The sequence below is a fragment of the Hibiscus syriacus genome, unplaced genomic scaffold, assembly GCF_006381635.1.
Source record: "Hibiscus syriacus cultivar Baekdansim isolate YM2019G1 unplaced genomic scaffold, ASM638163v2 tig00111543_pilon, whole genome shotgun sequence".
NCBI classification, from domain to species: domain Eukaryota; kingdom Viridiplantae; phylum Streptophyta; class Magnoliopsida; order Malvales; family Malvaceae; genus Hibiscus; species Hibiscus syriacus.
Window position 1 is genome coordinate 623813 of NW_024063116.1, and position 13616 is coordinate 637428.

General features: G+C 35.6%; 1 protein-coding gene across 1 annotated transcript; it reads left to right on the plus strand.

Annotated features, from left to right (window-relative positions):
- Nucleotides 1–10824: 10824 nt before the first annotated feature.
- LOC120164854 lies at nucleotides 10825–12258 on the plus strand. The gene has a single exon (XM_039174495.1). It carries the CDS (start codon nucleotides 10920–10922, stop codon nucleotides 12174–12176), a length of 1257 nt encoding a protein of 418 aa, XP_039030426.1. The 5' UTR covers nucleotides 10825–10919; the 3' UTR covers nucleotides 12177–12258.
- Nucleotides 12259–13616: the final 1358 nt, after the last annotated feature.

Consider the following 13616-nt stretch of genomic DNA (forward strand, 5'->3'; position numbering starts at 1 on the left):
CGTCCATCCTTTTTAAATGAACTTTCAAATAAAATTTCTTCTTCATTTGATAAAACTAATATGGTGTTTCCATTTTCATAATATAAAGCACCTAAATTTATATCTTCTTCTTTAGAAGATATTACTACTTGATCTAACTTATTATTTATATCAGATAATAATTTTTTAAATTCATTATTTAGATCTATTTCAGTTACCTCTCCTAGATTACTAATTTGTTGTTTTATTATGTTAACTTTATTATACATCTTATTAAAAATATATAGATATCATATATACTAAATTATTAAAACCTTTACTAATAACCAATATTATTTTTGTTTTTAGAGTCAATATGCATAGTATAATTGCAATTTTTATCTACAAACAAACAATCTCTTTCTTCCATAATTTTATCTTGAGAAAATAACCTCAGTGACCGAAAATGTCTTATAATATACGATTTTAACCAACTTTTTTTGGATTTGCCAAAATGACCAACAAATTCGCAACGCCAATTCAAATTTCGCAACCCAAGTTCCAAATTCGCAACGCGATAGTCGAAATTCGCAACGCGATACTCCAAAATCGCAATGCATTTGTTTCTTAAGAATTTTCTCTAAAAAGATAGTATCCGCGCGGACGTGTCGAAGACACGTATTACCACGACCACGACCATGACCACGATGGGACGGGACGGGACGGGGGGCGACGGGACGGACGGCGACGGCGGTGCGCGAGAGTCCCCCTTGTTCTCTTTCACTCAACAAGGAAGTGGGAAATCCAAGCCTTAAATACCCATTCCCAATAGTGTTTCCAATACTATGCGGGATTGAGTATTACCAATACTTGTTTTCAATGCTAAGTTGAAACATTTAACATTTGGAAGTTGGATCACATTTAACCAAGTGAACATCATTTCGGTGGCCAAGATAATTAAGTGATATTTGTAATCGAGTTGGGAAAACTTGGTTTGTTTTGCAATATTTAAGTTATATTTGTTTTTAACATAAGATCCTATTCCATTATTACGTGTCAGGATGTACACAACATATTGGGGTTAATCAAATGTCTTTTGTGTTGGCTACATGGTGTGATGGCAACATCGTCGGGGGAACACGACGAAGTGCTTACTCTTGCTTCACATCATCTCTTTTATCTTCTCTTAACCCAACTTTCGCCAAGTACATTGCCTTCTCAAGCATTGATTAAATGTGTTCCAACTTAATTATCTTGGCCACCGAAAGGATGTTCACTTGGTTAAATGTGTTCCAACTTCCAAATGTTAAATGTTAAATGTTTCAACTTAGCATTGGAAACAAGTGTTGGTAATACTCAATCCCACATAGTATTGGAAACACTATTGGGAATGGGTATTTAAGGCTTGTATTTCTCACTTCCTTGTTGAGTGAAAGAGAACAAGGGGGACTCTCGCGCACCGCCACCGTCCGTCCGTCCCGTCCCGTCGTCGTGGTAATACGTGTCTTCGACACGTCCGCACGGATACTATCCTTTTAGAGAAAATTCTTAAGAAACAAATGCATTACGATTTTGGAGTATCACGTTGCGAATTTCAACTTTCGCGTTGCGAATTTGGAACCTGGGTTGCAAAATTTGAATTTGCGTTGCGAATTTGTTGGTCATTTTGGCAAATCCAAAAAAGTTGGTTAAAATCGTATATTATAAGGCATTTTCGGTCACTGAGGTTATTTTCTCTTTTATCTTTGGTACCTAAAATCTTCTGTTATCTATGAAAATCACTAACTTTACATCAACAAGGCCTAAACGTCACTATCAAGACTAAGGAAAAAGTAAAACAAAATAATAGATATATGAGTTTTAAGATAAAATACTGAAATGAACATAATGCAAGATAAAATAGAACTTACAATAATTTTTGTATGATATTACTCAAAAGATTGATTTTCTAAATCATTAATTTAAACCAAGCACTAATTTTTCTCTAATGAATAAACAATGAAAAAGAGCTCATAAAATATCAACTTGCTCCACTTCACAAATCTAAATTTCGAAGAGGACCTGTTTTCCATCCCCTTTCCATCCTTAGTGGTACAAAGGAGTTTACTCGAGTTTGATTATTACTATGATATATTCGACTCAAAAAATATAAACTTAAATTTGATTTTATTCATAAGTTTTAAGGTTAAAATTTTCAAATTTAACTCGAACTTAAAATAAAAATTGAAGCTCGAAAAGATTTGAAAGCTCAATAGTTTATTTAAAAAAACTCTCGAGCTATTTAATACTTGATTTGAAAGCTCATAAGCTTAAATTTAACAAGTTCAACTCAAATGTGAAATAAAAAATTAAAACTCAGCTCGAGATTGAAAAAACTTAAAGTCAAAACATTCTCAGACTTAGCTCGATTGAAGCCCTTAAGTACATGAAATATTGTATTTTTTTATAAAAAAATATTAATATTAATATTATTAATAATATAATTAAAAATTAGTATATTATTTTTTCAAGTTACTTGTGAGCTTTTCGAGTGGGTATTAATTAATTTGTTGCGACTCGTTAAAAATTCAAGTGAGTTCGAGCTCAAGTCGAGTTTATTTGATTTAAGTATTTATCAAGTATTGACCAAATCTATCATACCCTAATTTTGTCCGGATAATTCAAATCGAATTAGAGGTAACTGAAGATCAACTTAAGGATGTTTGTGCAGTGGTTTCGAGGTGGCGTGCCTTTGCTTAGTTGGATTATTTGGGCTAAGTGATCATATGTGTCCATTGTGGAATTTTAAAGCCCAAATTGACTTGTAGCCTTTTATTTATTTAAAACCTAAATTAGATATCCAAAGTCCATTTATCAAACATGTAATGTTCATTTACATTTGCATTATACCCATTACCCAAATTACACCTCATATCAAATTAACCTACCATTAACCCATAACTCATTTACAAGATCAAACATGAACCAATTAAAACTTATACACATTTACCTTCAAACCTAATACCCATAAAAAAATCATCTATATAATCCAATAAATCTGACAGAAGCCCAATACATTTGTAACAACCAAACCCTAACAATGAAAATGTTATAGCCATCGACATTCCAACAATGGCCTCATTCTTGGTCAGCTTTCTTTCAAATGCTTCCCAGAGCCCCACGAGTGTCTCTGCCATGCCAATAGTTCCTCAACAGATCCAACGACCATGCAAAAACAAGGAAAAATAAAATGTAATTTTTATTTTTTTTATTTGGTTGTAACAAAAAAGAGAAAAAATGTCATTTTGTCACAAAACAATGGGTATAAAACCCCAAAATATTGTAACAAAGAGGGACCTTCTTCTTTCCCTATTTTTTCAAAGCAATTATTGAAACGTTTATGGCAGCTACATTAACAACAAGATTCAAGAACCATAATGCTTTCTCTTTCATTCATTTAGCTCTTCCTTAACAACCTTTATATAGTGTTCATACATACAAGCAATTACAAGGTACTAACATCAGTTACAACTACTAACAGTCCTAACTGCCTAACAACCTAGTTGCATCAACTCCACGAGCAACGATCAGTTGTACGTAACTTCATGAATATTGACTGCATGTAGCTCATGCAGACACATTCCAACATTCACCCTACTTTCTCTCCTCTCCTGCTTCTTCAACACTCTTTCACACAAAATTTTTCTCGAAATTCTTCAAAGGCATGTCAAGCTAGTGGCTTGGTTAGGCCATTAGCAATCTGATGAGCAGCAAGCACGTAGTTGACACGCATTTGTTTTGCTGCAACCTTCTCTCGCACGAAGTGTATGTCAAGATCAACATGACTGGTACGTGTATGATAAATCGAGTTTCCACTCATAGCCATATCATTAGTGTTGTCACACCATATGACTGGTTCTTCCTTTTTGGCATACACCAAGTTCTGCAAGCAGTGCACCAAACCACATCTGCTGTAGTGTCAGCAAAACTCTTGTATTCTGCCTCCATTGTGGAGCGTGATATAGACTTCTGTTTCTTTGAGCTCCAAACAACCAAGTTGTTGCTAACAAAGACACTATGCCTAGACGTTGATCTCCTGTCATCGAGATTACCACCCCACTATGCATCTGCAAAGGCGGCAACCTTCACTCCAACTCTAGCAGCAGTGAAAACCAAGCCAAAGTTTATCGTGACCACCAAATAACGCAGAATCCGTTTCACTGTGATCATATGCGACTGTCGTGGTGCATGCATATATTGAGTCACTTTATTAACACAAAATGCGATATCCGACCTTGTGTGGCATACATAAAGCAGCCCTCCAATAATGTTGTGATAGTTGTATGCATCAGGAATAAGCTCCCCATCATCACCTCGTAACTTTGTAGCTACTACCATGGGAGTTGGTGTAGGTGTAGCTTTTAACATGTCTGCTTTTTCCAGAAGTTCAATGATGAATTTCTTCTGTGACAGAGCAAGACACTCACCTGTTCTTTTTACTTTAATGCCAAGAAAGTATGAAAGTTGACTGAGATCCTTTAGTGAGAATCTATTACTTAGCAATCTAACAACTTCATCTATCTCATTACTGGAATGGCATGCGATGATTATGTCATCAACATACACTAGTAGATAAACATAGTTCACACCCTTCTTCTTGATGAACAATGAGACATCAGCTCATGACTCTTGAAACCCGATAATTAACAAATTGTCTCAAAGCTTGGTGTGACAGCTTCTAAGTGCTTGTCTCAGTCCATAAAGTGCCTTTTTCAACCGACATACCAACTTACTTCCATCAGGAGCAGTCTGTTCAAAGCCTGGTGGTTGTTGTATGAAAACCACTTCTTGGAGCTCACCATTCAAGAAGACATTATTAATCTACTTGTCGAAGAGCCCAACCGTTGGTTACTGCTAATGAGAAGATAACATTCAAGGTGGTGAACTTAACCACAGGGCTAAAGGTGTCTCTAAAATCATAGCTAGGGATTTATGAGAAACCTTTAGCAACTAAATGTTCCCTGTATCGATGAATTTAGCCATCAAGGTTTTTCTTGAGCCTGAACAGCCACTTACAGCTAACCACTTTTCTTCCTTCAGGTAACCTAGGTAATTCCCAAGTTTCATTGCGTTCCAGTGCATTATACTCTTCATATACGGATGTCTTCCACTCTAGGACTTTAAATGCTTCATGTACCGTGCATGGAACATAGTCCATAACAGATCCTATACAGGCTTTGGGTTTAAACACTCCACACTTGCTCCGAGTTAGCATGGGATGAGTGCTGCCACGAGGTTCTTCAGTTTCAACATTATCATCGATGACCACATCATCAGCATGTTGACTGCAGTATTATCATTTACTTCCATATTGGCAGTGTGTTGTTATGGACTTAACTCACGTTCTACACTTCCACTATTGACAAAAACATCCATACACAACTCATTGTCAACCACAAGTTCAACATTTTCTTCCACACCACGAGCAGCACCTGATGCTTGCAAGCTATCTGATGAATTATTGTTTATATTTGTAGGTAGCCTATGAGGTTCAGGTTGCTGAGCCCTGAATTTGGTAACTTCAGTGATTAATTCAAGGGACCGAGACTATCTTCTACTCGAGCCTGCAACAGAACTCCTGCTAGGATTACCTGCAAAAGGAAACACATCCTCATTAAATACCACGTGCCTTGAAATGTAGACACATCCATCACTTGCTAAGCACTGAAACCCTTTATGTTGCATGTTATAACCTAAAAATATGCACAACTGAGACTGAAACTCAAGCATATGACACAAGAACGACCTTAGATGTGGAAAATATCTATAACCAAACACTCTTAATCCACTGTAATATGGAATTTTGCCATACAAGACCTCAAATGGAGACTTGTCATGGAAAACTCTTGATGACAACCTGTTAACCAAGTGCACTGTGGTCTAAATAGCATATGACCAAAATTTAATAGGCATAGACGCATGAGCAAGTAGGACTAGGGACATTTCAACAAGATGCCTATGCTTTCGCTCAACTACACCATTTTGTTCAGATGCATGGGGACATGTAAGACGATGAAGAACACCAGCCTTGCTTAGTTCATATATCACCGGTCGAAACTCTTCTCCCCAATCAATTTGAAGAGCTTTATCTACCCCATCGAACTGCGTAGCAACTAACTTTTGAAACAGCCTAAACACTATTACAACTTTAGCCTTTGTTTTTAACAAGTACAACCATGTAAATTGTGTGGTCGCATCAACAAACGATACATAGAATTGAAAACCATTCGAGGACACATGTGGAGGTCCCCATAGGTCCGAGTAGACAAGTTGAAATGGTTCTATATAAAAACTATTAGATCGAGGGAAAGGAAACTTGTGACTTTTACCTAAATGACAAGCTACATAATTTTTATTAATATCATGAAGAGCTTTTACATCCATTTGTTTACAAATTTTAACAATGTATCATAACCAAGATGTCTCATCCTTTTATGCCAAGTTTCAGATGTCTTGGAGGATGCTATGGTAGTATGGAATTTAGCTACATCATTTCTTCTTTGAGTGATGCCAGCTTTGAAAGAGTATAAGCCATCACATTCTATGCCTCGCAGCAACATAACCTTTGTGTCTTCATCTCTAACACAACAGGTTTTAGCATAAAATTCAAGAATCACATGTTATCCCTAGCAAGCTTGGAAACAGAAAGTAGATTCTTAGTAATGGAGGGAACATGAATAATGTCACTTAAAGATAAAGTGCGCGATGAAGCTTGTAATTCAACCTTGCCAACTTTACAAACAGTCAAATAATCACCATTTCCAACCATTAACTTACCAGGATTGTTGCAATTTGAGTGTGAGGTAATTGACGCTGCATTGGATGTAACGTGGTGTTGTTGCACCAGAGTCAATCACCCACTATTCTTAACCAGCAGAACTAGAATGTACTTGATTTTGCCCAGCACTTCTGTTGCCTTCATGATATGTGTTGTCGTGACTGCAGTTGTCGTGACTGCAGCAACCACATGCACTGTCACTAGCTCCATTAACAGCATATTATGCTTTAGAACTTTCGGACCCAAAGATGTGATCATCAAGTGTGATACCAGTAAAATCCTCATCAAACCTATGCTAGCATTTACTGACAAGATGCCCATTTTTGCCATATAGTTTGCACTGAACTTTGGGTCGAGCTCTACCTCTGCCACGAGACCTCCCTCGCGAGTAGGATGAATTATTGGCTCTATACTGTTGCTTCCCACGATTATTGTTAGAATCAGTTTCCATCTTCCCTTGTGCAAGATTAGCACTAATAGGTAAAGACTCTGGCTGATAATCGAAGCCCTCAAGCTGTGTTTCAACATCAATGAGCATGGTGTAGATGTTGTCAAGTGACAACGAGTCACTCATGGCAGATATGACTGCAATGAAGGGTTGAAATCCCTTGTAAGACCTTTAAGGATGCTAGCAATATGTTCAGACACTGAAACTGGACTGCCACGGAAAGTTAGTGCATCAGTGACTTCTTTCACGTTGGTAAGATAAGCCCTCATGATGTCTCCTCCTTTCTTGAGGGACTGCAACTTGTAATGTAGACTCGTTACAACAGTGGCAGATCGGTTTACAATGAATTGCAAGACTTTATTCCATACCTACGCTGACGTTTCAACACCAACAAATTGTGGGAGTAAATGAGGAATGATTGTTGATAGCAATCAAGAAGCTAACGCGCTATCTTGGGCCAAAAATTCTTCGTACTCTTCATTGATGACTGCAGCTCCTTCTTCGCCAACCACTATTTCTGGAGGAGGTAGCATCGTTCCTATCAGCATCCACTCAAGACGATGACTCCGTACGATGAGTAACACTTGTTATTTCCAAAGAAGGAAGTTTGATTCATCTGAAAACTTTGGTGTTTCGGGAGGAAAACTCCATTGAAGTGGATGTGGAAGAGTCACTCTTATCCATAACAGCACGAACAGCGGAAACGACTCCTAGGATACAGTAGCGAATGATACCATATTGAAACGTTTATGGCAGCTACATTAACAACAAGATTCAAGAACCATAATGCTTTCTCTTTCATTCATTTAACTCTTCCTTTACAACCTTTATATAGTGTTCATACATGCAAGCAGTTACAAGATATTAACATCAGTTACAACTACTAACAGTCCTAACCGCCTAACATTCTAGATGCATCAACTCCAAGAGACGATCAGCTGCACGCAACTTCATGAGCAGTGACTGCATGTACTCATACAGACACATTCCAACAGCAATACAAGGTATTTCCCCCAAATTTGAAACAAGTGAGTATAAAAATGGTTATTTTAAAAAGGTATTTAGCCATTTAAAAAAAACTTCTAGTAACTATTTTTTCTTCTTTTCATGCAATTTTTTAAGTAAAAATTAAGAGTGAGGGAACAGTCGATTTGCTTACCTAAGATGTCCGGGTTCCTTCTCAGGAGTCTGACGCTCAAGCGAGGTCACCATTACCAAGGAACGACGACTTGTATGGTGGGGTCTCTTCGACTCATCCCACGTCGTCGAGCCTCGCCTTTTTGAGGTAAACCTCTAACCATCATTGTTGCCAGAATAAAAAATGCAAGCAGTTAGGATTCGGTTTTAGCCTTTTAGGTATTATTTTGTTTTGGTTATAGGGGCTTTAAAGGGAAATGAATGGGTTTCAGCTGTTTTTGGTGAGAGTTAGGGTGTCTGACCACCACTAATGGTGGTCGGGTTGAACAAAGGCGACGATTTTGGTTGCTTGTGGGTTTGTTTTGTGAAGACAAAGGAAAAAGGAGAATGGAGGCATTTTAGGTGTTTGGGTTAACCTATGTTATGCTCCATTTATGGTTATGAGTGGTCGAAGCAAGCACAACCACCACGGTGCGGTGACCAACGAGGAAATAGAGAGCCTTTAGGGCTCTCGGTCGAGAGAAAAGAGAGAAGATGAGATAAACTCTCAAAGTGAGAGGCTATTGAGAATGAGGAATTAGGGTTAAGAAAATTTAGGTTTATTATAATTAGGTTTTTATATAAAAATAATTAGGATTAATTTGTTTTAAACCCCTGTATATTAAGCATCTTTTTATAAGATGCTATTCATGTTATTTGACTCATATATTTGTGAATATGTTAGTATTAATCGAAATGGTAAAATTGTGTTTAGGTCCATGTACTTTTAGCTCAAAATTACATCTTGGTCACCTCTAGTGATACTTTAGATATTAACTCGAATACCATGTCCTGCTTTGATAATTTTAAAAGTTTTATTTATTAGAAAATTCTACGTTTATAAAAATAAAAAACATTATGTTTGAATCACCCTAGTTTTAGCGTGTTTGTATATATTGGTAACTAATTTGAGTTTTTAGTCTGTCTTAATTTAAATGCTCAATTTCTGTTTATTTTTAATTTGGTCTCTAATTTAAGTATTTATGTTCTAATTTAAATTTGATCCTCAATTTGTTGTTGTTTTTTTGCATCTTATACCTTAAGTTAATTGTATTATTAATTAACCCTTTTACTAGTTAGTTTATTAAATTCATACTTTATAAATTATTAATTATTAATTAGGAATTAATTAAATTTGTATTATTAATTTTTATATATTTAGATTTTCTTATTTATGTATTTAAATGCTTGTTTGTGGTTTTTTATATTAATTTTAATTACTTTATTTTACTTTCCATTAAGTTTCTGTTCTTTAATTAGTAAAATTTAGGGTTAATTCTTTAGTTTCATTCCCCTTTAATTTAGACTTTGAATTTATTCTTTAGATTTAGATTTCTCACATTTTACTCCCTTAATTTATGGAATAATTCGATTTGGTTCTCGTATTAAATACCCGAGAGTTAAAATCAATTATTCGATTCAATAATTGGTTAAAATTAATTAGGGTTATTAATTAGAACCTCTATTTAGGCTTAATTTCATTTTAGTCCTTTAATTTAAGGAAAATTCAATTTGGTTCTCTCATTAAATGCCTGAGGGTTCACCTTGATTATTCGACTCAATAATTGATAAAATCAATTAGGATTAATATTAGAGTATGCATTTTAGGTTTAGCCCTCTAGGTTCTTTAAATTTCATAATTTGAAACTCTAAGTTAGGAATTGTCTTAATTAATTCACCTAGTATAATTAGGTTCATAAATGGTTTTTTGATTGTATAATTCGATTTTAAAACAAGATAATGTTCATTTATTATGTGGTTAATAGTCTATCCTTCGCGTTATGATTTGGGGGTGATCACTGGTAATTCTCGAAGTAAATCAACATCATTTTCAAAACCCCATGTCATGATTTCTTAATGTTCAAGGCATTGTTTGTTTATTATGATCAATAACGAAGTTTTTGCATAAATGATTGAAGGTGGTCGTTATTGGTCTTGATAAACCGACATCCATATCCAAACTTTGCATACATAATGAATTTTGAATTAAATAAAATGTCAAACTCAAAATTTTTAATTTTTAAATATAGGATAATCGATTGGGTACCAATTTCTGGACACTGTGGGGTGTTAATCTTTCTCCACGCCTAACTGATTCCGGAACCTGATTTTTTTTTATTTTTGTAGACTAAAATTTGTTGTTTTTGATAAAATAAAAATATTTTATTAAAATTATCTGATTTGAGATGTTCTAATCATACCTTGAAATTTTTATTTTTTATGAAAATCTTTTCATAATATCTTACGGTCGTAACTAGTCGATTTCCCCATAAAAAAATTGGTTACAACAAAATCAAACTCGAGTAACTACTTTTTATTTAGTCTTATTTACTATACTAGCCCTATTGGCTCGATTAATTAAATCAGTCACTAAATTTTCTCTAATGAATAAACAATGAAAAAGAGAACAAAAGAGCATCAACCTGCTCCACTTGACAAATCTAAACCTCGAGAAGGACCCATTTCCCATCCCCCTGTTTGCTCGTTTCACTTCAAGAGCAAAAGCAAAGCGAAGCCAGGATGGGTTCGGTTTCACTGAAGATCGGGGATGGAACAGCAAGATTCAAGCGAGCCACAGTTTGTTCTTTTGCTGTTAACATTCTCATGCTTTTCTCTGTTATCATCACCAATCTCTTTGCTTTATATGCCTTCACTTACTCACCAAAACAAAACATACCCAACCCTTTTCACCATCCCCACAAGAACTTATCTTTAATCTCTCAACATGTCTCTTTGATTATGAAAGAGATCGATTCTTCTCAAAGAAAGCTTGCCCAGATGGAAAAACAGCTCCTTGGTTATGACACCCTTGATCTTTCAAGACCCAATCTTGCAACTGAGCTCAAGTTTTTCCTTCAACACCATCAGCTCCCTTTGGGGAAGGATTCAAGAACAGGGATCACCGAGATGGTGGCTTCTGTGGGACATTCCTGTGAGAAATCTGCTGATTTGTTGTCCCAGTACATGAGTTACAAGGTTTTTGGACCTTGTCCTGATGATTGGATTCTTGCTCAGAAGCTAATATTGAAGGGATGTGAGCCTCTGCCTAGGAGGAGATGCTTTGCCAAGACTGTTCCTAAGGTAGGCCTTACTTCTTTACCTGCTTCTCTTTGGAAACCTGTTGGGGAAAAGATTTTGACTTGGAGTGGACTTGGTTGCAAGAATTTCAACTGTTTGAATAATAAAAAATTGAGTAAAGACTGTGCTGGTTGCTTTGATTTGGTTAATGAGACTCAAAAATATATCAAGACTAGAACCAAGAATGATTTTCTTATTGATGATGTGTTGGCTATGGGGAGTGGTGGGATCAGAATAGGATTCGATATTGGAGGTGGGTCTGGGACTTTTGCTGCTAGAATGTCTGAGAAAAATGTGACTGTCATTACTAACACCCTTAATATTGATGCACCCTATGCTGAATTCATTGCTGCAAGAGGCCTTTTCCCTTTGTTTTTGAGTTTGGACCATAGGTTCCCTTTCTATGATAATGTGTTCGATTTGGTGCACGCGACAAGCGGATTAGATGTTGGAGATAAACCAGAAAAATTGGAGTTCTTGATGTTCGATATAGATCGGATCTTGAGGGCAGGCGGCTTGTTTTGGTTAGATAATTTTTACTGTGCGAATGATGAAAAGAAGAAGACCTTGACTCGATTGATCGAAAAGTTCGGGTATAAGAAGCTGAAATGGGTTATAGGAGAGAAGATAGATGCTGGTGGATCAGGAAAACCTGAACTTTATCTTTCTGCTGTTTTACAAAAGCCAGTGAGAGTCTAATGGTTGCTAGGTAAGATTATTTGTTGGAATTTTGTAGCTTTATCCATACAAAATTTGTAAGCTTTTTTGCCTTGCATACCCTCATGAATTGATTCTAACTCGGAATAAATGCTGCAATTGTTGCGCTTCCTAACTAGCTAGCTATGTAATTTAAACAAAGAAAGAAAATGAAAGTTTCGTAGTATGATTCCAACTGCACATTTGGTGTTTCATTTTCACTTGAACTTGCATTTTGCTTAATATCATGATACCAACTGTATGCTAGGATTTGGATCTCTAACATACTGTTGATGTCTGTGAAGCCATATATGAATCCGACCACCTTGAATTGTTAGGCATGAACTTAAACCGGCTTTCTATGCACAAAACTCGTCCATTTGAAACCGAAGAGTCAAACATGGGATCGTGCTGAGTGAGTGAAGACAATTGGTTTGCTTGGTATAAAAGCCTGTAATTATTCAGCTTATGACCCCCCCCCCCCCGGTTTAGCGAACTGGATATAAGAAGTTACATTAGTAAGGTGGCCAGCTGTGAGATAATAACAGATATCTACGTAGTTGGATGTTGATACGTCAGAACAAATGATACTGCGATTGATTTTCTCATGTAGACAAACTTTCTAGATACCCAAGTCACGCTTCATTTTCATTAAAATGAGCACAATCTGCTTTAAACATTACTATTCTTGCATGTTTTGTCCTGTGACAATGTTTATTGATAAAATCCGTTACCCGCAAATTTATTTTCAGTTTCGAGGAAGACGGTGTGGCGGTGCTATATTTTGAACTGTCAACCGATCTGCAGGGTTTAAGGGAATTCCTGCCAGCTTTTGTTTTTGTATTTACTTTGAAAATAAGATAGTGATCATATTCGATTCCACCAAGAATTATAGGATTTGGATTTGCGCTAGAATTCTCAACAACTATGTGATGATGCAATGCATCAAACAGTCAATGTTGTAAATGAACATAATATTTTACCTACTTATCTTTTTTTTCCCAAAGCGATCGCGAGTCAATATACAAAGTGATGCAGTATAGTCATTACTTTCGACTTGAAATCAAAACTTCGTCCAATAAATCCAATTCAAATATAATTAATGCGATAACCTTTAAAATACAACAATTTAATTTGAATTGATCTACACTTAAATAATTTAAAATTTAATTTCACTCATATATGAAATAATTTTTGATTAATATGGGGTAAGCACAATACAATATACGTTTAAAGATAACTTTCAATTATTTGACCTTACATATTTATATCTATGGTATTATTTATGCTTGAAACAACAATAATTTTTTTACTACTAAAATCGTTTGGTTCGTATATACATGAAATAATTTAACTTTAAATGACATGAACACAAAGTTATCAAAATCCAAAATAATCTAATAATTTTTTAATAAACAATAAGATGAATTGAAATGACTTAAA

Bases quoted from the DNA above. Each gene is read 5' to 3' on its own strand.
- LOC120164854 (XM_039174495.1), top strand. From the start codon at position 10,920: ATGGGTTCGGTTTCACTGAAGATCGGGGATGGAACAGCAAGATTCAAG.